This window comes from Vigna angularis, chromosome 4 (genome assembly GCF_016808095.1).
Source record: "Vigna angularis cultivar LongXiaoDou No.4 chromosome 4, ASM1680809v1, whole genome shotgun sequence".
In the NCBI taxonomy this organism is placed as follows: Eukaryota; Viridiplantae; Streptophyta; class Magnoliopsida; order Fabales; family Fabaceae; genus Vigna; species Vigna angularis.
This window is the reverse complement of record NC_068973.1, coordinates 21,412,881-21,434,849: the sequence shown is the minus strand read 5'-3', so window position 1 is coordinate 21,434,849 and position 21,969 is coordinate 21,412,881. Positions and strand designations below refer to the sequence as shown.

The 21,969-nt window shown below is 38.7% G+C and overlaps 2 protein-coding genes across 2 annotated transcripts; both read right to left on the bottom strand.

Annotated features, from left to right (window-relative positions):
* Positions 1 to 508: 508 nt before the first annotated feature.
* Positions 509 to 949, bottom strand: LOC108330309 (uncharacterized). Its single transcript, XM_017564800.1, has one exon. The coding sequence runs from the start codon at positions 947 to 949 to the stop codon at positions 509 to 511; it is 441 nt and encodes a 146-aa protein (XP_017420289.1).
* Positions 950 to 20,363: 19,414 nt separating this feature from the next.
* Positions 20,364 to 21,346, bottom strand: LOC128196225 (uncharacterized). Its single transcript, XM_052876467.1, has 2 exons — positions 21,191 to 21,346; positions 20,364 to 20,792 (listed from the first exon to the last, which is right to left on the bottom strand). The coding sequence occupies exons 1-2, from the start codon at positions 21,344 to 21,346 to the stop codon at positions 20,364 to 20,366; spliced, it is 585 nt and encodes a 194-aa protein (XP_052732427.1).
* Positions 21,347 to 21,969: the final 623 nt, after the last annotated feature.

Sequence of the window (21,969 nt, the reverse complement as noted above, 5' to 3'; positions counted from 1 at the left end):
TAAAGTGATCCTTCCTTGTAGCCTTATTCAACTTTCTATAGTCAATGCACATCCTCCACCCAGTAACCGTCATCCCACCTTTCTTTGGCACCACCTGTACTACGCTTACCCATGCACTATCAGAAATAGGATAAATTATACCAGCCTCCAGAAGCTTCAAAACTTCTTTTCTAATTTCCTCCTTCATTACAAGATTCAGTCTTCTTTGTGGTTGAGCGACTAGTTTATAATCATCTTCCATGAATATTTTATGCATGCAATAAGTGGGGCTTATACCTTTAAGATCCGAAATTGACCATCCAATGGCTCCTTTGTTGGATTTCAATACTTCCACCAGTTTTTCTTCTTCTTTGGAGGATAAAGAATTACTGATAATGACTGGTTTATTCCCACCTTCTTCTAAGTAAACATACTTTAAATGTGGTGGTAACATTTTCAACTCCAGTTTCTTTTCCTTGACTTTCTCCGTGGTAGTGATTTCTTCAATTTCCGACTCATTAAAAGGAATTTATTTTAATGCATCCAAGTTAGTCAAGCACTCCTCAATTAGTTCCTCTTCCTCGTCATTCACCTCTTCACACACATCAATGAGCGCTTTCTCTAAAGGAGAAGGACAACGTACAAACTTTTCTTTTATCATACATACTTCATCAAGTGCGTCAAGATGGAAACATGCCCTACCATAATTTGGATGAGACATAGCTTCAAACACATCAAAATTCACTTCTTCATCTTGTACTCTCACCTTGAGTTTTCCATTTTTCACATCAATTAAGACTCTGGCAGTGTTCATAAAAGGTCTCCCAAGAATAAGAGGCACATTTACATCCTTCTCCATCTCCATAATAACAAAATCCACCGAAAATAGAAATTTGTCCACTTTTACTAGTACATCTTCAACCACCCCACAAGAGTATTTCAAGGATCTATCTGCTAATTGGAGAGTCATCCGAGTAGGCTTGAGTTCCAAACCTTTAATCTTTTTAAACATAGAGAGGCATCAAGTTGATGCTAGCTCCTAGATCAATCAATGCCCTTCCAACAGTTAACTTCCCTATGGTGCATGGAATGGTGAACCTACCAGGATCTTTAAACTTCGGAGGTAGGAGCTTTTGTATGATAACACTACAATTTCCCTATACTTCAATAGTTTCCTCTTCAATATATTTCCTCTTTTTCGTGAGGAGTTCCTTCAAAAATTTAGCATATGAAGGAATTTGTCGAAGTGCTTCAGAAAACGGTATGTTAATCTCCAATTTCTTGAAAATTTCCATAAAACGCTCAAACTGTTTTTCTTTCTCCTTCCTAGAATAAGTCTTTGGGTAAGAAAGGGGTTTTTCAAATATCTTTTTCTTTTTATTCTCATCTTCTTCTTTTTCTCTTCCCTTATCTTTCTCCTTTTCTTTTTTCTCACTCTCGTCTTTCTCCTTTTCTTGTTTCTCAACTTCGTCCTTTTACTCAACCTCTCTTTTTCTTTTCTCTCTATTTTTCTCTCATCTAACACCTTGCCACTTCTAGTAATAATGGCTTTACACTCCTCCCTAGGGGTAACTTCAGTATTATCCCCAAAATCTTCTATCTTCTTAACTAGTTGACCAACCTGTATCTCCAACCTTCTAATTGCAGCTTCAGTACTGTTAAGGGTTGAAAATACCGTTATTTGTTATGTAATTTTGATACTAAATACACACTTTTTCACATAGAAACTTGCTTGAACTCATGTTTTTTCATTAAGTTGTGTGAATAAGAGAGTTGAGGTCGATTTCAATGATTTTATGACTAATTTCCCTTGTTTTTATAGGTAATGAGAGATTGTGGAAAGCAGAGATGAATTGCTAAGGAGTTAAAGCTTAGAGAGGCCTGGAAAAGCACCTAAAGGAGGAACCGTACGAAGCTTGGGCGTCCTGTCCAAGGCTTGAGCCTCAGAAAATCGACGTCCTGTCTGAGGTAGCCCCCGAAGCCTGGGCGACCAATTGAGCTCAAGCCCTACATGAGGACCGTCCACTTCCCGGGCGCACTAAATGGGGTGCCCGAGCGTCGTGCGTCGGAGATCCGACCCAGTTTTTGCTCTATTTTCCCTCTTTTGGATCAGACCCTATTTCTACTCTTTTCCAACTTTATTTAAAGAACCCAGCGCTCTAGGTTTTGTATCTCTGGATGGAGCAACACAACAACACACTCTTCTACTCTCTAAAGGCAGATCTGGAGGTGGGAGCTTTCTCTTCTACTCTTAGGGTTTCACTATCTCATGCTTTTCCATTATTCATCTAGTTTCTCCATCTCTATGGGGAACTAAACTCTATTTGTTGTTGGGGAATGATGTAACCTTGTGAACTCTCATGTATTTGAATTGATTCTTAATTTATATGTTTTTTCATTAATTGTTAGGGAATTCATTTGTTTCAATGCTTGCTCTATTTAACTCATTTAGTTTCATGATTTATGAATTGCATGAGTGCCGGGAGGTTCCTTACAATTTAGGTTCTTGTTGAATTCTCCCAAGGGTAATATATCTTAGGGATGAGGGTATGAGTACTTGGTCATCTTAAGCTCTTGATCTTCAGACTTAATTTTCTAAGAACGCTAGGAATTGCATGAACTAGGAATTAAGGCACGCTTATTGCGCCGAGGGATCGGGTTCTAAGTAATTTAGTGAGTGACGTTAACATTAATGTAAAAAGAAGAATTCTTATATACATGAGAGTAAACTTGGTGAAATCAAACCCTAACAACATATTCATCTCATATTAAACAACATCCGTCAATCTTTGTGATACTCTACTATTTATCATCATTTTTCATTCAGATTTAATTTTATGTCTTTGCATTTGAAACCAACAATCTCGTTTTATTTAAGTCTTAATTAATTGAGTTATCACACAACTGTTTAGTGTCGAGAGTCTTCAAGGATACGATACTTAGTCTTACCATTTTATATTACTTGTGCGATTCGGTACACTTGCCGATTCATCAACAAGTTTTTGGTTTCGTTTCTAGAGATCAAAAATATTGTTAACAAGTACTTTACTAATTGAAGATGGACACTTGCATAAGTTGTTGAAGTGTGTCATCTAGCTTTGCCATTCTGTCAGATACGGAGGGTTGTTGTTTCCATTGTTGTTGTGGTGGTCTATTGAATTGCCCAACTTGCCCCTAACTCATACTTGGGTGAGGTTTCCATCCTTGGTAGTAATTACCTGGATGGAACTGATTACCTTGACCCATAAACTTGACTTCCTCTTGGGTATCTTCTGGGATAGCACATTGACAGTTAATATGATCACCTCCACACAACTCACAAAGTTGATTTTGCACTTGAGAAACATTCTACAACTCTTTTGGATGTTGAGAGATTTTCTTCATCAGAGTCTCCAGTTGTTGAGTCATAATTTTATTTTGCGCCAACAGAGCATCTTGAGATTGTAATTGTAGAACTCCTTTCTGATGGAATTTAGCTCCTCTTTCATTATGCATCTCATTGTCATTCCTAGCCATATTTCAATCAATTCATAAGCTTCCTCTAGAGTTTTGCATTTGATGTTACCTCCAACTGAGGCATCTAGCATCAATTTAGTCTGCGAGCTAAGTCCTCCAAGGAATATAAAGACTATTGTAGGATCATCAAAGCCATGTGTGGGTCTCTTCTGCAATAAACCTTTGAATCGGTCCCACGCTTGACCTAATGTTTCATCCATGCCCTACCTGAAAGAAGAAATTTCTTGTTTACCTTTGATTGTGGGAAATATTTGTTCAGACATTTTGCAACCACTACTTCCCACTTAGTAAAGTTGTTCTCTGGAAAAGAGTTCAACCACATCTTAGCATTTTCTCCCAAAGAGAAATTGAACAAGCTAAGTCTAATAGCTTCATCTGGCACGCCATTGATCTTCACAGTATTGCATATCTCATTGAATGTGGTCAGATGCTCGTATGGATTTTCATGTGATAATCCATTGAATTGGTTGCTCTTCACCAATGGAATCAAAGCAGGCTTCATCTCCATATTTGCAGCATTAACCCTCGGCCTTGTAATACTATTAAAATGATGAGGGCCAATAACTGTTGCATAATCTACCAAGGTACGTCTATCATTCTGCTCTTCAGCCATATTTTTTGTTTCTTGGTCATATCTTTGAGGTGAAGGCTGTTGAAGAGTCTTAGGAGAAAGGAAAAGTTTTATGAACATCATGTTCCTCCTCCTTCTTCTACTATTGTCCACACCTGTAAGAAGAGGTTCAGAAATTTTCGTGCTTCTAGTCCGAATTGTACCTTGCACACACTAGAGAACAATACACTAGAGCACCCAATTAGAACAAACAAATAAAAACAAAAATAGATAAAAATAAAAATTAAAAATAAAAAAAAAATAAAGTCCAATCGGTTAAGAATCACACAAAAGTATAATTTAAACCACGAGTCCCCAGCTACAGTGCCAAAAACTTGTTAACACATTAGCAAGTGTAGCAAATCGTATCAAGTAATATAAAATGGTAAGACCAAGTATCGTATCCCAGAAGACTCACGACACTAGACAATCATGTAACACCTTAACTAATTAAGACTTAAGAACAATTTCATTGATTTAGAATGCAAAATGCAGAAAAAGTAAATATGAATGCAATTTGATCAATTGGGGCAAAACACAAAAGTGAATGGATGATTTTGATAATATGAGATGAGTATGGTGTTCGGGTTTAGATTTCACCATCCTTACTCTCATTTATATAAGAATTCATCTTCTTCATTCAATTGTTAACGTCACTATCTAAATTACTTAAAACATGATCCCTCGGTAAAGAAAGCATATCCTTAATTATTAGACCACAATCCTTTGCATCCCTAATAATTAATTTTGCATTACGAACAGAAGCTTAAGACAACCAAACCTCCTATCCTCATCCCTGGGCAATATTGCTTTTGGGAGAAATTCTGCAGATCGTGGTTTCTAAGTATTTCCCAATAACAAAAAAAACCATAACATCATGCCATGAATCATATAAACATAACAAGCATAGAGCAAAGGAGAAAATCCCTAACAATTAATGGAAGAAGCGTATAATAATTCAAAACAAATTCAAATACATGAGAGTTTAGAGGTTACATCTTCCCCAACAACAAATGAGTTTAGTTCTCCATAATCATGGAGAAACTAGGTGTACAATCGAATGAAAGTGATAGAAAAACCCTAGAAACTGAAGAGGAGAGCTCCCGCATCAAATTCTGCCTCCAAAGAGTGGAAAAGTGTGTTTCTGCGTCTCTACTGCCCAAAGATACCAACTCTAACATGTACAGGTCCTTAAATAGATCAGAAAAAAGAATCCAAGCCCAACACGCTAGTGCTCAGCGTCTTTACTTAGGGAAGTCAGGCGGTGGTGCGAGAGGAGTGGCGCTGAGGGCGCTGAAAGAGGCAACCAGACGCTCTACGGTGCAAGGAAGTTGGCGCTCATCGCCCTAGTGTTAACCTTCGGCAAGTGTACCAAATCGTATCAAGTAATAATAAAATGGTAAGACCAAGTATCGTTTCCCAAAGGACTCATGGCCTAAACAGTTATGTGATTTGTTGATTATCTTAGACTTGTAACCGAAAATATTCTTGTTGAACTATGAAAAATAAACATGAATGCAAAGTTTTGATCAATGGACTTGAAAGATGCAAAAACGGTTGATGTATAATATGAATGATTATGTTGTTGGGCGTTTCCGATTCATCCTATCCACTCTCATGTATTCAAGAATTCATCTTTCTTCATTAATGTTAAAGCCACTTTCTAATTTACCTTAAACCCAATGTCTCGGCGAAGAAAGCCTACTCCTAATCACTAGTTTACAATGTCTTGTCTCCCTAGCAATAATTCATGCATTACATTCGCACAGAAGCTTAAAGGCAACCAATCCTCCTATCCCTATGTCTAGGCAATATTGCTCTTACGAGAATTTCTTTAGTTCTAGATTTACTTATATGTGTCCATACAAATAACATCAATGATCATGCAATTGATTGAGTTAAACAAAGCATGCATAAAGTATAGAAGAAAAACCCTAACAATTAATGAAAGAAAGCATATAGATTAAAGAACCAATTCAATACATGAGAGTTTCAAAGGACTACATCGGTTCCCCAACAACAATGAAGGTTTAGTTCACTATAGACATGGTGAAACTATATGAAAGATAATGAAAGAATGAAAGATAGAACCCTAGAATTTGAGGAAAGGAGTTTCCGCATCCAAAATCCTCCTCGAAGGGGTGAAGAAAGTGTGATTTGCCTCTTTCTGTCTAAAGATATTAACCCTAATTCGGCTAAAACCTTATATAGCTTCCTAAAATTACAGAAAATTGGCCCAAGGCCCAATAAAATGGCGCTCAGCGGTAAGTATGATTCTTCTATTTTGACGCTCAGCTGCATTTTTGCCCCTCAGCGTTGACTGCGAGACTTCAGAGTGTCGTTCAGCGGTAAAAGTGGCTGCGCTGAACAGTACTTGCGGCTCTTCTTTTGTGCACTTTTTCTTCCTTTTCTGAGTCCAACTTCTGGCTACTTCACTTCTTTCATTCAATTCATCTTAAAACCTGCAAAAACAAGGAAAACCAAGCATAAAACCTATCTAACTCTCTTATTTCCAAAACTTAATCAAAAACATGATTCCAAGCTAATTTCTAAGTCATAAAGGTTGTCTTTAAGGTCAAAATTAAGTATAAAAATAACAGTTTTTCAATTGTTATCACAACCCCAAACTTAGAACTTTGCTTATCCTCAAGCAAACAAGATGTAACTCAATCTTCCACCAATCCATACAATGGTTCACCACATTCAAAACTCCTTCTTTCAAGATAAGTAATTACTCAAGTTAGCTCAACACAAAGAATTCAGTCAAGATGCAAACATGCTTTAATGTTCACATAATCACATAGTATCCAACAAATGTTATTCTCATGAATGATTAATCAACTAAGCATAGATGTAATCATGTGCTCATGGAATCTTTGCGCACCAGATAAAGTGTTTCACTCAAACACACAAGTGTATAAGAGGTCACTCTTTCACTCTACTATCACAATGTCACATGAATCAACTTTTGCTTTCATTTAACCACAATCAAACACATTCACAAGCAAGTATAATCACAAGGAATTTTCTATGGCTTATAATGTGGCTGGGCTAACAAGAAAATTGGTTTTTTTTTTATCACAAAATCCTTGAGTTAAGTGAATCATCTAAACACAACCATTCTTCCTTCTTCCCAACCTTCTTTTGCATTGAGCCTTTCTTTTTCTTTCTTTTCTTTTCCTTTTTATTTTACTTTTTACATGCTTAGCTCAATGCTTTTCATATTACCTTTTTAAACCTCCCAACAACCCCAAACATGAACATTTATCAATACCACCAGATATTTTCAACTCAACTCAACGAAAAGCTTTTCAAAAAGGGTTTTCTAACGTTTTCAAAGCTAAGGGTTCAAAGGATAGAACACATTCTGCTCTCTTTTGTTGGGCTAAAATCATGCATTTTGATAATAAAGGGTTACCAACAAATGGCCTTGATCATATGATACAAACAAGCAAGTGATTCAATCATAAAAACTTGGGCAAAGTCATTCATGCTTTCAATGTAATAGCATTCAATCACAAAAACTCTGGAGTTCAAAACCTCACATATAGACTAGTTCAACATTCCACATACACATCCTGTTTAGCATCATAATCACAATCACAACATAATGCATTTGTTCACATAGCTCGTGAACAACCACCTGTATATCAACATATAGTGCACAATCTCAACATCAATCAATATCCAAGCATCATCAAGCAATACTCATCATGCATAAATCACAAGCAAACCATCATAGCAGATAAAGTTTTAAACTGAGAACATCACAACCTATTCTAATAACATAAGCAAATAAGTTCAACAGTACAAAACAAAAGATAAAAATCCTGCTCTAGAGGTGATAGCATCCATCAGTAGATGTTATCTCAGCTCCTCATCAACCCATGCTGTCATCTGAATCTTCCTCCTCTCCATCATCTTCAGCATCTTCAAACTCATCATCATCCATAGTAGGAGTGATGGGTGTCGCACCCCATACAAATTTAATGTGCCAAAAAGAATACAGTATAGTGCTAGGAAGTGACTCCTAGGTCGTCTCTCAAGGACATAATGTGGTTCGAGACTTAGGTTAAACACTTAGTGGGGGGGAGGGTATGAAAGTGTTTTTGCAAGGAGAATTAAACTAAATTAACACTGAAGAATACCAAACATAATTAAAAACGCTGAAAGAGATGTAGAAAAGTTGAAGACCGAACGGTAATTGAAATCAGAAGAGGAACAAAGGAAGGCCGAGTGGTCTCTAATAGTGAAGTTAGAGACCAAACGGTATACTACAAGCGAATGCAACTGGGAATGGAGAACAGAATTAGTTAATAGAGAAGGAATCCGAACGTTAGTTAAGCAAAACAATTAAAAATAGTAAACACAGAAGAAAGTTGAACGATACAATTAAGAACCGAATGGAATTAAGAAATGAAAAAGTAAACAAGCTAATGCAGAACAAGGTCGAGCGGTAGTTAAATAATAAAATAGAAACATGTTAAAACATCAAGGAAAACCGACCGGTAAAAATAAAACAACCTACTGAAACTGATCAACAAAGAAGACAACTGAACACATGCATAAAAAATTACTAGAACAAAACCGAACGGTCTACAGCAAGGTATGTGACCGAACGGTATAAAAGCATTTAAACATCAAGCTAATGGAACCGAGACCGAGAGACTAAACTAGAAAATAAAGACTAATCGAACGGTGGCCAAGGTGCAGGTAGTCACAAACCGAACGGTTTGACACAAACACGACGATTAAGAACACGCAGAATGGTTCAACAGGACAATACAAGGTCGAATGGTCTACAGTCAAGTCTGTGACCGAACGGTGTTAAACGTAGCACAACTAGAAAATGTAATTGAGTTGAAAAATGAAACACAGAGCAGTAGTGGAAACGAAATGCAGCTCTCCTCCATGAGAGAATCCCTCCTCCATTTCCAAGACATAGAAGTCAGCAGGAAAGATCAATTCGCCGACCCGGACCAACACATCATCTATGTAACCTGTCGGATGGGCAACACTCCTATTGCCCAACTAAATGACCATACCCATAGGTTGTAAAGTACCAAGAGACAAGGATTTAAAAATTGAAAGAGGCATGACATTTATGGAAGCACCCAAATCAAGCATGGCATTCTCAAATTTACTATTTCCAATCACATAGGGAATGCAAAATGTACCTGGGTCCTTGCACTTTTCAGGAATGTGCGGGACTGACTTACCAATGAGCGCGGATACATTACTGCCTATGCTGATCCTTTCATCTCCTTTCATTTTCCTCTTATGCGTGCACGGGTCCTTCAAGAATTTTGCATATCTAGGAGTCTGCTTTATGGCATCAAGTAGAGGTATGTTCACCTCTACTTTCCTTCTCCACCTCTTCCATCTTTTTGCTAGGAATCACTCTTGGAGGAAAGGGAAGAGGGATAGGTCGTTGAAGCAACGTAGGATGCACTAGTGGTAGTGGTAGAAGAAGAAGAACCACCCGTAGAAGAAGAACAACCACCGGAAGAGGAAGAAGGTCCACCCACCTCAAATGTCCTGCTTGGCCCATCCTGATCCTCTTTTATGTGACAAGTAGCAGGTGCAGGTGTAGGAGCAGCAGGTGGCATGGAGGGAACAACAATCTGCTTTGCTGATCTGAGGGTAATGGCACTAACATTTCTAAGATCTGTGCCTGATTTAGTTGTGTGGCCATCTGACCTATCTGATTAGTAAGACTATGAATGGAAGCTCTAGTTTCCTACTGAAACTGCATGTGTTGAGCTCTAGTTTCCTGCTGAAACTGCATATTCTGAAAAGTCATCTGTCTCAATAACTCCTCTAACGTAAGCTTAGAAGAATAAGTGAAAGGTTGGGGAACTGGCTGGGCAGGAATTTCTTGTTGTTGTTGCCTTCGATATCTCTGAACAAGTGGAGGCACATATGGTTTATTAGGGCCTGCAACATTCTGGAAAGGTGGTGGTTGTTGATGTGCCTGTTGCTGGAGTTGCGGCTGTTGTTGTGAATTGTTGGACCATCTCAGATTTGGGTGATTCCTCCACCCTGAGTTATACCTGTTGTTGGACAAGTCTCTGTTGATGAGTATATTTTTAGCATAGGCTTGAGATGCATCATGGGCAATAAGTTGCTGCAAGGAAGGACAATCATCCGTATAGTGATCACTGGAAGGACATATACCACACAATCGGGCAACAGATGTAGATGGAGGTGCTAGTCTCTGAGTGGCAGCCAACTATGCCACCAAACTCACAAGAGAATTAATTTTTCTTTCCAATTTCCTATCAGCAGATGATGAAGACTGGGTAGCAATATCATGTACTCCCTTCACCACAATGGCATCACTTCTGGCGTTAAACTACTAGGAGTTGGAAGCCATCTTCTCAATCAAATGCCTGGCTTCTGCAGGCGTCATATCTCCAAGTGCTCCACCACTAGCAGCATCAATCATACTTATCTCCATGTTGTTGAGGCCTTCATAGAAGTACTGGAGAAGCAGTTGCTCAGATATCTGATGGTCAGGGCAGCTTGCACAACGCTTCTTGAATCTCTCCCAATACTCATACAAGCTCTCCCCACCAACCTGCCTAATCCCAAATATATCTTTCCCGATTTAGTGGTCCGGGATGCTGGGAAAAATTTCTCCAAGAACAATCTCTTCATATCAGCCCAACTGGTGATGGATCTAGGGCCCAAGCAGTATAACCAATCCTATGCTACACTTTCAAGTGAATGAGGGAATGCCTTTAAGAAGATATTATCTTCAAGAACATCATGAGGCTTCATCGTGGAGCAAACAATATGGAATTCCTTTAGATGTTTATGCGGACACGCACCTACAAGGCCATGAAACTTGGGCAACAAATGGATTAGTCTAGTCTTGAGAACATATGGCACATCCTCATCAGGATATTGGATGCACAAGCTTTCATAGGTGAGATCTGGTGCACCCATCTCCCTAAGAGTCCTCTCGCGAGGTGGAGGTTGTGCCATATTGTTCTTAGTGTGACAAATAATAGAATCAGAATCAGAATCAGGTGTAGATGCAACAAATGCAGTAGATTTAGTATGCACAAAGTATGGAGTAGTAGATGCAGAATCAGAAGTAGGATGTAAAGTCTCTAATGGAATTATCAAAAACAGACTCTAAAGATAAATTCCTAGAATGCTTGGCTAACCTATGAAACGTCCTATCAATCTCAGGATCAAAGGGTGTTATTAGCCCAGCATTGCCCCTAGTCATACATTAAGTCACAATACCCTACAACCATGAAATGATAACACAAAATTGAAAACAATCTAAAAAAATAAAACATACACACTCAAACACACAAGACAAAACACACACTAACACAACAAAAGACCTAAGACAAAACCGTTGGTCCCCGGTAGCGGCGCAAAAATTTGATCGGTGTCACACCCCATACAAATTTAATGTGCAAATAAGAATGCAGTATAGTGCTACGAAGTGACTCCTAGGTCGTCTCTCAAGGACATAATGTGGTTCGAGACTTAGGTCAAACACATAGTTGGGGGGGGGGGGGTTGAAAGTGTTTTTGCAAGCAGAATTAAACTAAATTAAAACTGAAAAATACCAAACATAATTAAAAACGCTGAAAGAGATGTAGAAAAGTTGAAGACCGAACGGTAACTGAAATCAAAAGAGGAACAAAGGAAGGCCTAGCGGGCTCTAAGAGTGAAGTTAGAGACTGAACGATATACTACAACAAGCGAATGCAACTCGGAATGGAAAAAAAATAGTTAATAAAGAACGAATCCGAACGGTACTTAAGCAAAACAATTAAAACTAGTTAACACAGAAGAAAGCCGAACGGTACAATTAAGAACCGAATGGAATTAAGAAATGAAAAAGTAAACAACCTAATGCAGAACAAGGCCCAACGGTAGTTAAACAGTAAAATAGAAACATGTTAAAACATCAAGGAAAACCAACCGGTAAAAATAAAACAACCTATTGAAACTGATCAACAAAGAAGACAACTAAACACATGCACAAAAAATGACTAGAACAAAACCGAACGGTCTACAGCAAGGTATGTGATTGAACGGTATAAAAGCATTTAAACATCAAGCTAATGGAACCGAGGCCGAGAGACTAAACTAGAAAATAAAGACTAACCGAACGGTGGCCAAGGTTCAGGTAGTCACAGACCGAATGGTTTCTCACAAACACGACGATCAAGAACACGCAGAATGGTTCAACAAGACAATACAAGGCTGAATGGTCTACAGTCAAGTCTGTGACCGAACAGTGTTAAACGTAGCATAACTAGAGAAAGCAATTGAGATCAAAAATGAAACGCAGAGTAGCAGTGGAAACGAAATGCAACTCGGAAACACATAGATGAATACTAAATGGAATCAAAGCTACTTGTAATTGCAACCCATGAACCAAAACATAAATGCAACGGTGGAGACATCCAAAAAGTGGAAAATGAGAATGTAAACAACACTTAAACGAGATGAATAGTAAAGTGTACAACCAGAACGCAGCAACGAAGATGATGATGAACAGTAAACACGCAGCACAATGAACAGTAACCGAACCGAACGTAAATGAAAATGGAACTTTAATGCAAGAATCAATTCGACCATAAAATTTGCAACGTAAAAGTAGTTCAAATACATGAAAATGGAATGAAAACATTTTTGGAGCTCTCCTCCCTCTCCATGAACGTAACAGCCCAGCTTACAAAAAATGAAGGAGCCCTCTTTTTGTGTGGGTAGCGGCTGCGCTAAAACCTAGGGTGGCAAGTCAGCCACCCCCCACTTTTGGGCCTAACATACTTTGCCAAAATTAGCCCAAAATGCACAAATTGGTTCAAAAAGTCCTAAACAACTAAATTACAATTTAATTAAATTTAAAGTGCGCAAGCGGAGAGTCTTGAATTATGTGGCCACCCTTCTAATGTCCCAAAATGTACTTCCAAAATTTTCCCTGCAATCAATAATGAAAATAATGAGCTCAAATAATTCAAATTAATTAAAATAAGACTTTCTGGTCAAATCAAGCACAATTAGCAAAAATGGGGAAATAATGGACATTCAAGCACAATTCCCTAATTAAATGTAGCACAATAAGCTATGTAAAGTCAAGAAAATATTGACTCATTAAGGAGCTTCAGCTGCTCCAGCTCCACTAGCCTGTGCTCGGTTCTCTGGCCATGCCACCACATTGTTGAACTCATCCATGGTCCACCGATGTCCTTGGGATGTATCATACATCCCAATGATAATCTTTGTTGTTGCCACCTGCCCTCTATGGATGGACTGCATCCTAGCATCTATAAGAGACATATACATGTCCCTCATCTGAAATGGCTCTACCTCATGAGGCTCTGTAGATGCCTGGCCTTGTGGTGGTCCTCTCCCTCTCCATAATATTGTCTGTAATAGGCCTCATCAATAGATTTTCTAGGCCTCTCAAATGGTGGTGCAGAGATATTCACCCCAGCTAGCACACATAGGTGTGTAATCAAAGAGGGAGGCCCCAAGGGTGCTTTGTTGTTCATAGTGTTGGCACACACCTGTATCTCATTTTCTATGACTTGTATCTCATCCCTCTAAGCACACAATACAAAAGAAGCGTCCTGCTGACAGTAATATCCGAGACATGTGAGCACGACTGGATGTTGGCATGAGAAAATGCCATCCAATACTTTGCTAGAGGAGTCAGATCAACTCTCCTGATGTTCATAACTATAGCATTCCTGTTTCTCTGAAAGTACCCTCCAGGCACACATAGCACACTCTCCACATCACCAAAGTCTGCTCCTTCTTCCATATTTAGAGCAAACTGACACTGCTCACAAGCCCATTCAATATCTAAAAATCTGTTAATGAAGTCAGGGTCATACCAAATGGCGTCTCCTTTAACATAGCTCAAGTAATCCTCAACAGGATGATCACCCAACCTCCTTGCATTGGTGTAGAATTCTTTCACCCCTGCTATGTTAGCTGGTGCAGGGCCAATGGCTTGGTTCCCCTAGTTCCTGTTCTCCAATTGCTCTCCAAACTGTGGAGCAAAATCAGGTATCAATCCAACCTTCCTTTCCATTAATAGCCTCCTATCTTGGACAACTTTGAAGTGGCACTCATGTTTGCGGGAAAGGAACTTGTTGGAGTAAGAGCGGTCTGGTTCCTTATCCTTCCTCTTTGATCCCAAAGTCTTGATCCTCTTGCCTGATGAGGAGGTCATCCCTACATCAAACACAATTAAAAAAATCATAAGAAAACTTTTTAAGCATTAGTAAACCACAAACAACACCCTAAGATCATTCCTATCTCCGCTGAGGGCAACCAGAACCCTCAGCGCAACCTGTGCATCAAACCAGAAACCCAACAAGCTTAGAAAAACCACTCTGCAAGAATCGCGCTCAAGGGAAATTTCCACTAAGCGGCGATTCTGCAAATTTTTTAAAAAAATTTCCCAAAACATGTTCTAATCTCCACCCACATGCAATCGTCCTAGTTCCAGACCCAAATCAAGCATTTTAATCGGTTCAAATAGCAATTAATTCATCTAATCATGCATAAAAATCAAAATCCCTAAAGAATCATGCTTAGACAACCATGTTCATATTAATCCATGCTTTCAAAAACCCTAGATTGTAAAATGCTTGTACTTACTTGGGTGGAGATGCTAGATGAGTGAAAAATGCTCTAAGAAAGTGAAGAAATCAGCCTCAATAGCAATGCTCTCACCAAACCCCACTTGAGTGGAAAATTGGTGCAAAAGTGTTTGAGGGAAGAGCGAGATCTGAAAATGGAAGAAAAGTCGCGCCCTAGGGTATAAAAATAACCTAATGGGCCTAATCCCGCTGAGCCCAATCAAAACAAACTGGTCCATCCAAATCTGCAGCAATCGCGCTCAACGATAATTACCGCTGAGCGGCATTTGCGACACCTACTAGCCTTCTTCTTAGCTTTCCCTAGGTGTCATAAACCCATGCCTCTCACTCACCCCATGCATTTAGGTTCTCACATCACTCATACATTCAATCCTAACAATGCAACTAGAGCAAAATCAAAACAAACAAAGATAAAGACAATCAACCGGGTTGCCTCCCAAGTAGCGCTTGTTTAACGTCACGAGCCTGGCCCAAAATCCTCCAGCACCCTTCATTATGTGCAAATCTTTCTTACCAACACCCATCAGTAGGTGCCTGCTAACCTAGTATCCTTCAGTAGATACTCAACCACCTAGCATCCATCAGTTGATGCTATACAAAACAATCTCAAAACAACATAAATCAATGTCCCAAAGTTTATAAAATTACATCACCAAAATAGCAAAATTAAGGAAATTAATGTTCTCAAATCACTAAGGTGCCTTGCAGTAAGCGCTCTTTTAACGTCATTAGCTTGACCCAATAAAGCTCAAGTTCCATCTTCAATGTTGGTGTTCCTCTTTCTTTCATCACACCAACTCATCAGCTGCTTCCGGTCCACCTTTTTTACTCTCCTTGAATATGGAGCTTTAATCTCTATCACTCCATTCTCTTTATAGCCTTTTAGAACCCACAACTTGTTCTTGAATCTTACCAGTGTGCCAAGTTTGAGTTGTGCCTCCATCAAGTCATCATAAACCTTCCTTTCTTTGCCATCTTTTTCTTCTTCCCTAACCTGTGACAGGAAAAATATTTAGCTTTGAAGACCGGCTTTGTAGCTTTTGAACTAGTCAAGGGTGCATCCTTACATGCAGCTTTATGACTAGCCTGCTTCTCTTGAATCTGCTGCTCCACTTTGAAGACATTAAAGATCACTTTTTCTCCTCGGTCTTGAAGCACTATCATCCCATCATCCACATTGATGATTACCTTTGCCGTTTTCATAAACGGTCTTCCAAAAATGATTGGGACCTTCTCATCCTCCTTCATCTTCATCACCACAAAGTCTAACAGGAATTTTAGTTTGTCTATGCAAACCACCACATCTTTCGCCACACTATAGGGTTTCTTTGAATATCCATCTGTCATTAGCAAAGTCACCTTTGTTGGTTTGACTCCAAGATCACCAATCCTTTTGAGCAGAGATAAAGGCATCAAATTAATACTTGACCCTAAATCAATTAGGGCTTTCCTTATATTCTCCTTCCCAATGATGCAAGGAATAGTAAAACTTCCTGGATCTTTCACTTTTAGAGGAAGTGGCTTCTTCTCAATAACACTGCAATCTCCCTTTTCATCTAGATATCTCTTCTTTGTGGAGACTGATAACAGTTGAAAAACTGTTATTTTCATGCTTAAAATTGATATTAAAATCAACCTTTAGACTTAGAAACTAGCTTGAAATCAATGCTTTTATCTATATTTTCAGAAATAAGAGAGCTGGACAGGTTTATGCTTGATTTGAGTGTTTTTGTGCAGGTTTTGAGGTGAATTTAGTGAAAGAAGTAAAGAAGGAGAGAAGTGGAATCATAAAAGGAAGCAAAGAGTGCAAAAAGAGAAGTCGAAGGCACCGCTCAGCGGCATTTTACCGCTGAGCGGCACTCAAGAGGTTGCGGGAGTCACGCTGAGGGGCAAAATGGCCGCTGAGGGGAAGAAAAGGACGCGCAACCACCGCTGAGCGGCACTTTTTGGGCTTGGGCTTTTTGTAATCTTTTGTAACTCTAGAATAGTATATAAGGACTTGCACGTCCTAGGGTTAGGGATCTTTGGCAGAACGTAGGCAAACACTCTCTCTTCCACCCCTTTGAAGGAGGATCTTGGATGCTCAGGCTACCTCTTCACCTTTATTGGGTTTATTCTTTCATTCTTTCATTATTGTTCATCTAGGTTCACCATGAATATGGTGAACTAAACCTTGTATGTTTGTTGGGGAATCAATGTAATCTCTTGAAGCTCTCATATATGGAATTTATGCTTGCATCTTAATCTAAGACTTATACTTTCTTTCATCATTAGTTAGGGTTTTTCCTCTTTGCTCAATGCATGCATTGTTTAACTCATTCTATTGCATGATTATTGGTTTTGTCGATACGGACACGTACGGGGAAGTCTAGATCCGGAGAATTTCTCCCAATATTATACTGACAATATTATATTGGTTGTCGTTAAGCTCCTGCGCTCATGAACTAATCATTAGGAATGCTAGGAATTGTATGAACTATTTGATTAGGGAGAAGCCATCTAGAATGGTACTTTAGAGAGTGGCATTAACAATGATGATTTGAATGTTGAATTCCTAAAATGTATGAGAGTGGATGAGATGAAATTGACCCCCAACAACATATTCATTCATATATTCCATTGAAAGTGTTTATCTTTTGTCTTTGCCATTGATCAAACTTCATGCATACATGTTTAGTTTTTCGTCTTGCATAATATAATCCAATTATTTCGTTTGTAAGTCTTAGCTAATCAACAAACCACACAACTAAACTAGGCCGTGAGTCCTTTGGGAAGAACGATACTTGGTCTTACCAAGTTTATTACTTGAACGATTCGGTCATACTTGCCGATTGTGAAACAAATTTGTGACATCATATTTTGGTGCTTACAAATTTGTCCATCAGAGACTTGCCTCATGTACTTTGCATAAGCTGGAATTTGTTGTAGTGCTTCATTCAAAGGTATTGTAATCTCCAATTGCCTGAAGATATCTTTAAAGCGCCCATATTGTCTCTCTTTTTCAATCTTTTCACTCCCTTAGGATAACGAAGAATTTTTTCATTTTTCTCAATTTTTTTCTCTCCCCTCTTCTTGTCTTTCTCTTTTCTCTCATCCTCACTTATCATCTCTTCTTTTTCTTCTCCTTTATCTAACTCAACACTCTCTTTTTTCTCATTCACCCTGTTATCATCTGCACTTACAATAGCTTTACACTCTTCCTAGGATTAACCTCAGTATTAGCTCCAAAACTTTTATCAGGCATATCCTCCAACTTCTTAGCTAATTGGCCAACTTGCATCTCCAAGTTTCTAATGGCAGCTTCAGTGCTCTTGTGGTTGGAGATTGTTACCTACATAAATTGTTGAAGAGTGTCTTCTAACTTTTTTGATCTCCCATTTAGTGCAGAGACTTTTTGCCATAGTGATGGTTGTTGTTGTTGTCTATTAAATTGTCCTCCTTGTCCAGCTTGTCCATTCTGACCTTGACCCATGCTTGGGTAAGGTTTCAACCCTTGGTTAAAGTTACCTTGGCGGTATGGAAATTAATTTGCCATGAAATTTACGTCTTTTAAGGCCTCCATTGGAAAAGCACATTAACCATTGATATGGTCACCATCACACAGTTCACATAGTTGTTGTTCAACCTGCGAAACATTCTTCAGCTCCTTTCGCAACTATGCGAGTTTCTTTGTCAAATTCTCCAACTGTTGAGTTATGATTTTATTTTTTGCGAGCAAGGCATCATGAGATTGCAATTGTAAAACTCCCTTCTGTTGAATTGGAGCTCCTCTCTCATTATGCATCTCATTGTCATTAGTAGCCATCTTGTCAATCAATTCAGTGGCTTCCTCTAGAGTCTTGCATTTAATATTACCTCCAGCTGAGGCATCTAGCATCAACTTGGTTTGTGAACCAAGACCTCCAAGGAAAAGAATGACTACAGTTGCTTCTTCAAAGCCATGAGTGGGCGTCTTTCTCAACAAGCTCTTGTATCTATCCCATGCTTGACCTAGCATCTCCTTCATGCCTTGTCTAAAAGAAGAAATCTCATGCTTCCCTTTGTTGATTTTGGATTGTGGGAAGTACTATTTTAGGAACTTTGAAACCATGGTTTCCCATTCAACAAAGCTACCTTCTGGAAAAGAATTCAACCATAACTTAGCATTGGCTCCCATTGAGAAAGGAAACAAACTAAGCTTTATCGCTTCATCCGACACACCATTGATCTTTACAATGTTGCAAATCTCGTTGAATGTAGTGAGATGATCATATGGACTTTCATGTGATAGCCCATTAAATTTGTTGCTTTTCACCAATGGTATCAACACCGATTTCACCTCCATGTTTGCAGCATTGACCCTCGGCCTAGCAATGCTATTAAAGTGATGAGAGCCAACAACATTGGTGCAATCTGCTAGAGTACGTCTAACATTGTTCTCTTCGGCCATCTCTTCAGTGCTCTGGTTAGATCTTTGTGGTGAGGGTTGTAGAAGTGTTTCCGGAGAAGGAAATAATTCTCTGGAAGTTCGGATCCTCCTTCTCCTTGTACTTTCGTCCAATCCTTCAAGAAGAGGTTCCGAAGTTTTCTTGCTCCTAGTCCGAATTATATCCTGCACACACAAGAACACAAAACCCTAGAAACAATTGTTAGCACAAAAAGATAGAAAAGATAAACTAAAATAATAAAAGATAAAAAGATAAAAATCAAGTCAAAGTTAATCAATAATCAAACAAATAGAATAGTTAAACCACGAGTCCCCGACAACAGCGCCAAAAACTTGTTAACCCTCGGCAAGTGTACCGAATCGTATCAAGTAATAATAAAATGGTAAGACCAAGTATCGTTTCCCAAAGGACTCACGGCCTAAACAGTTATCTGATTTGTTGATTATCTTAGACTTGTAATCGAAAAAATTCTTGTTGAACTATGAAAAGTAAACATGAATGCAAAGTTTTGATCAATGGACTTGAAAGATGCAAAAACGGTTGATGTATAATATGAATGATTATGTTGTTGGGCGTTTCCGATTCATCCTATCCACTCTCATGTATTCAAGAATTCATCTTTCTTCATTAATGCTAATGTCACTTTCTAATTTACCTTAAACCCGATCTCTCGACGAAGAAAGCCTACTCCTAATCACTAGTTTACAATGTCTTGTCTCCCTAGCAATTATTCATGCATTACATTCGCACAGAAGCTTAAAGGCAACCAATCCTCCTATCCCTATGCCTAGGCAATATTGCTCTTGGGAGAATTTCTTCGGTTCTAGATTTACTTATATGTGTCCATACAAATAACATCAATGATCATGCAATTGAATGAGTTATAGAGTATAGAAGAAAATCTATACAAATAACATCAATTGTCCTAACAATCTCTATCAGTCCATCAGTTCTAAGTTCTTTCACAATCCACAGCTTTTTGTTCAATCTCATTGGGATGCCCGGTCTAAGTTCTTCATGTCTCTCCAGGGAGTCTTGATGAACACTTTTTCCTTTGTTGTCTTTTTCTTCTTCCTTTACCTGTGACAAAAAACACTTTTTAGCTTTCTTGCCTAGCTTGGCAGCTTTAGTATTAATCTCTGGTGCATCTCCACATGCAGCTTTGAGACTAGTCTTCTTCACCTAGATTTGCTGCTCAGCATTGAAGACATTGAAAGTCACCTCCTGTTCTTTGTCTTTAAGTGTTATAGTTCCATCATCAACATTGATGATCACCTTGGTCGTTTTCATGAATGGCCTTCCAAGAATTATAGGGATCTCAAAATCTTCCTCCATCTCCATTACTACAAAGTCCACAAGGAATTTGAGGTTGTCAGTTTGAACCATCACATCTTCCACCACACCATAGGGCCTTTTGGTGGATCCATCCGCCATAAACAGAGTCATCCTTGCAGGCTTGACTTTAAGACCACCAATCTTTTCAAGAACAGATAAGGCCATTAAATTGATACTAGACCCTAAATCAATTAGGGCTTCCCTTATTTTATGGCTCGTGATAGTGTAAGGAATAGTGAAGCTTCCTAGATCTTTAACCTTAGGAGGAAGTGCCTTCTGCAAGATTACACTACACTCTTCTTGTACCTCAATTGTTTCCTCCTCTAGATATTTATTTCTTTTGAGGAGTTTCTTCAAAAACTTAGCATATTTAGGAATCTACTACAATGCTTCAATCACAGGAATTTTAATTCCCAATTTTCTGAAGATTTCAGCACCCTAATTGCATCTCTTTTTCTTTTCTGGAACATTCCTCAGGGTGATGAAGATTTTTCTCAATTTTTTCTTTTTTTCTCTCAACCTCTTCTTTTTCTTTTCTCTCTTATTTTACAATTTTTTCTTTTTGTTTTCTCTCAACTTCAATTTTTCTGTGTTCTTTTTATTCTTTCTTTTAACTTAACTTTTTCTTTTCTCTCTATTTCTTTCTCTTTCTCCCTCTCATCTTTTACGCTCACAATAGCCTTGCATTCTTCCTTGGGGTTAACTTCAGTATTAGCCCCAAAACTTTTGATAGGTATCTCTTCCAACTTCTTGGCTATTTGACCAACCTGCATCTCCAGATTTCTAATAGCAACATTAGTGCTTTTCTGATTATAGAGAGTTGCATGCATGAACTATTGGAGAGTCTCCTCAAGCTTGGTAGTTCTATCAGCTAGAGAGAGTTGTTGTTGCCACTATTGTTGTTGCTGTTGTGGTGGTCTATTGAATTGTCCATCCGCTTGCCCAAATTGACCTTGTCCCATGCTTGGATGAGATTTCCACTCTTGATTGTAATTGTTGGGATGAAACTAGTTGCCCATGTAGTTAACCTCTTCATTGAGATTCTCGGGCACTACACATTGACCATTAATATGATCACCACCACATAGTTCACAAAGTTCGTGTTGAACCTATAAGACATTCTGACACTCCTTTGATGGCTGAGAAAGCTTCTTTGTCAAAACCTCCAATTGTTGAGTAATAATCTTGTTTTGAGCAAGCAGGGCATCATAAGACTATAACTGTAGAACTCCCTTAGATTGTGAGGGAGCTCCTCTTTCACTGTGCATCTCATTGTCATTGGTAGCCATGTTGTCAATTAATTCATAAGCTTCCTCTAGAGTCTTGCACTTGATATTGCCTCCAACTGAGGCATCCAACATCAATTTAGTTTGTGAGCCAAGACCTCCAAGGAAAAGAATGACTACCATTGCTTCATCAAAACCATGAGTAGGTGTCTTTCTCAGCAAGCTCT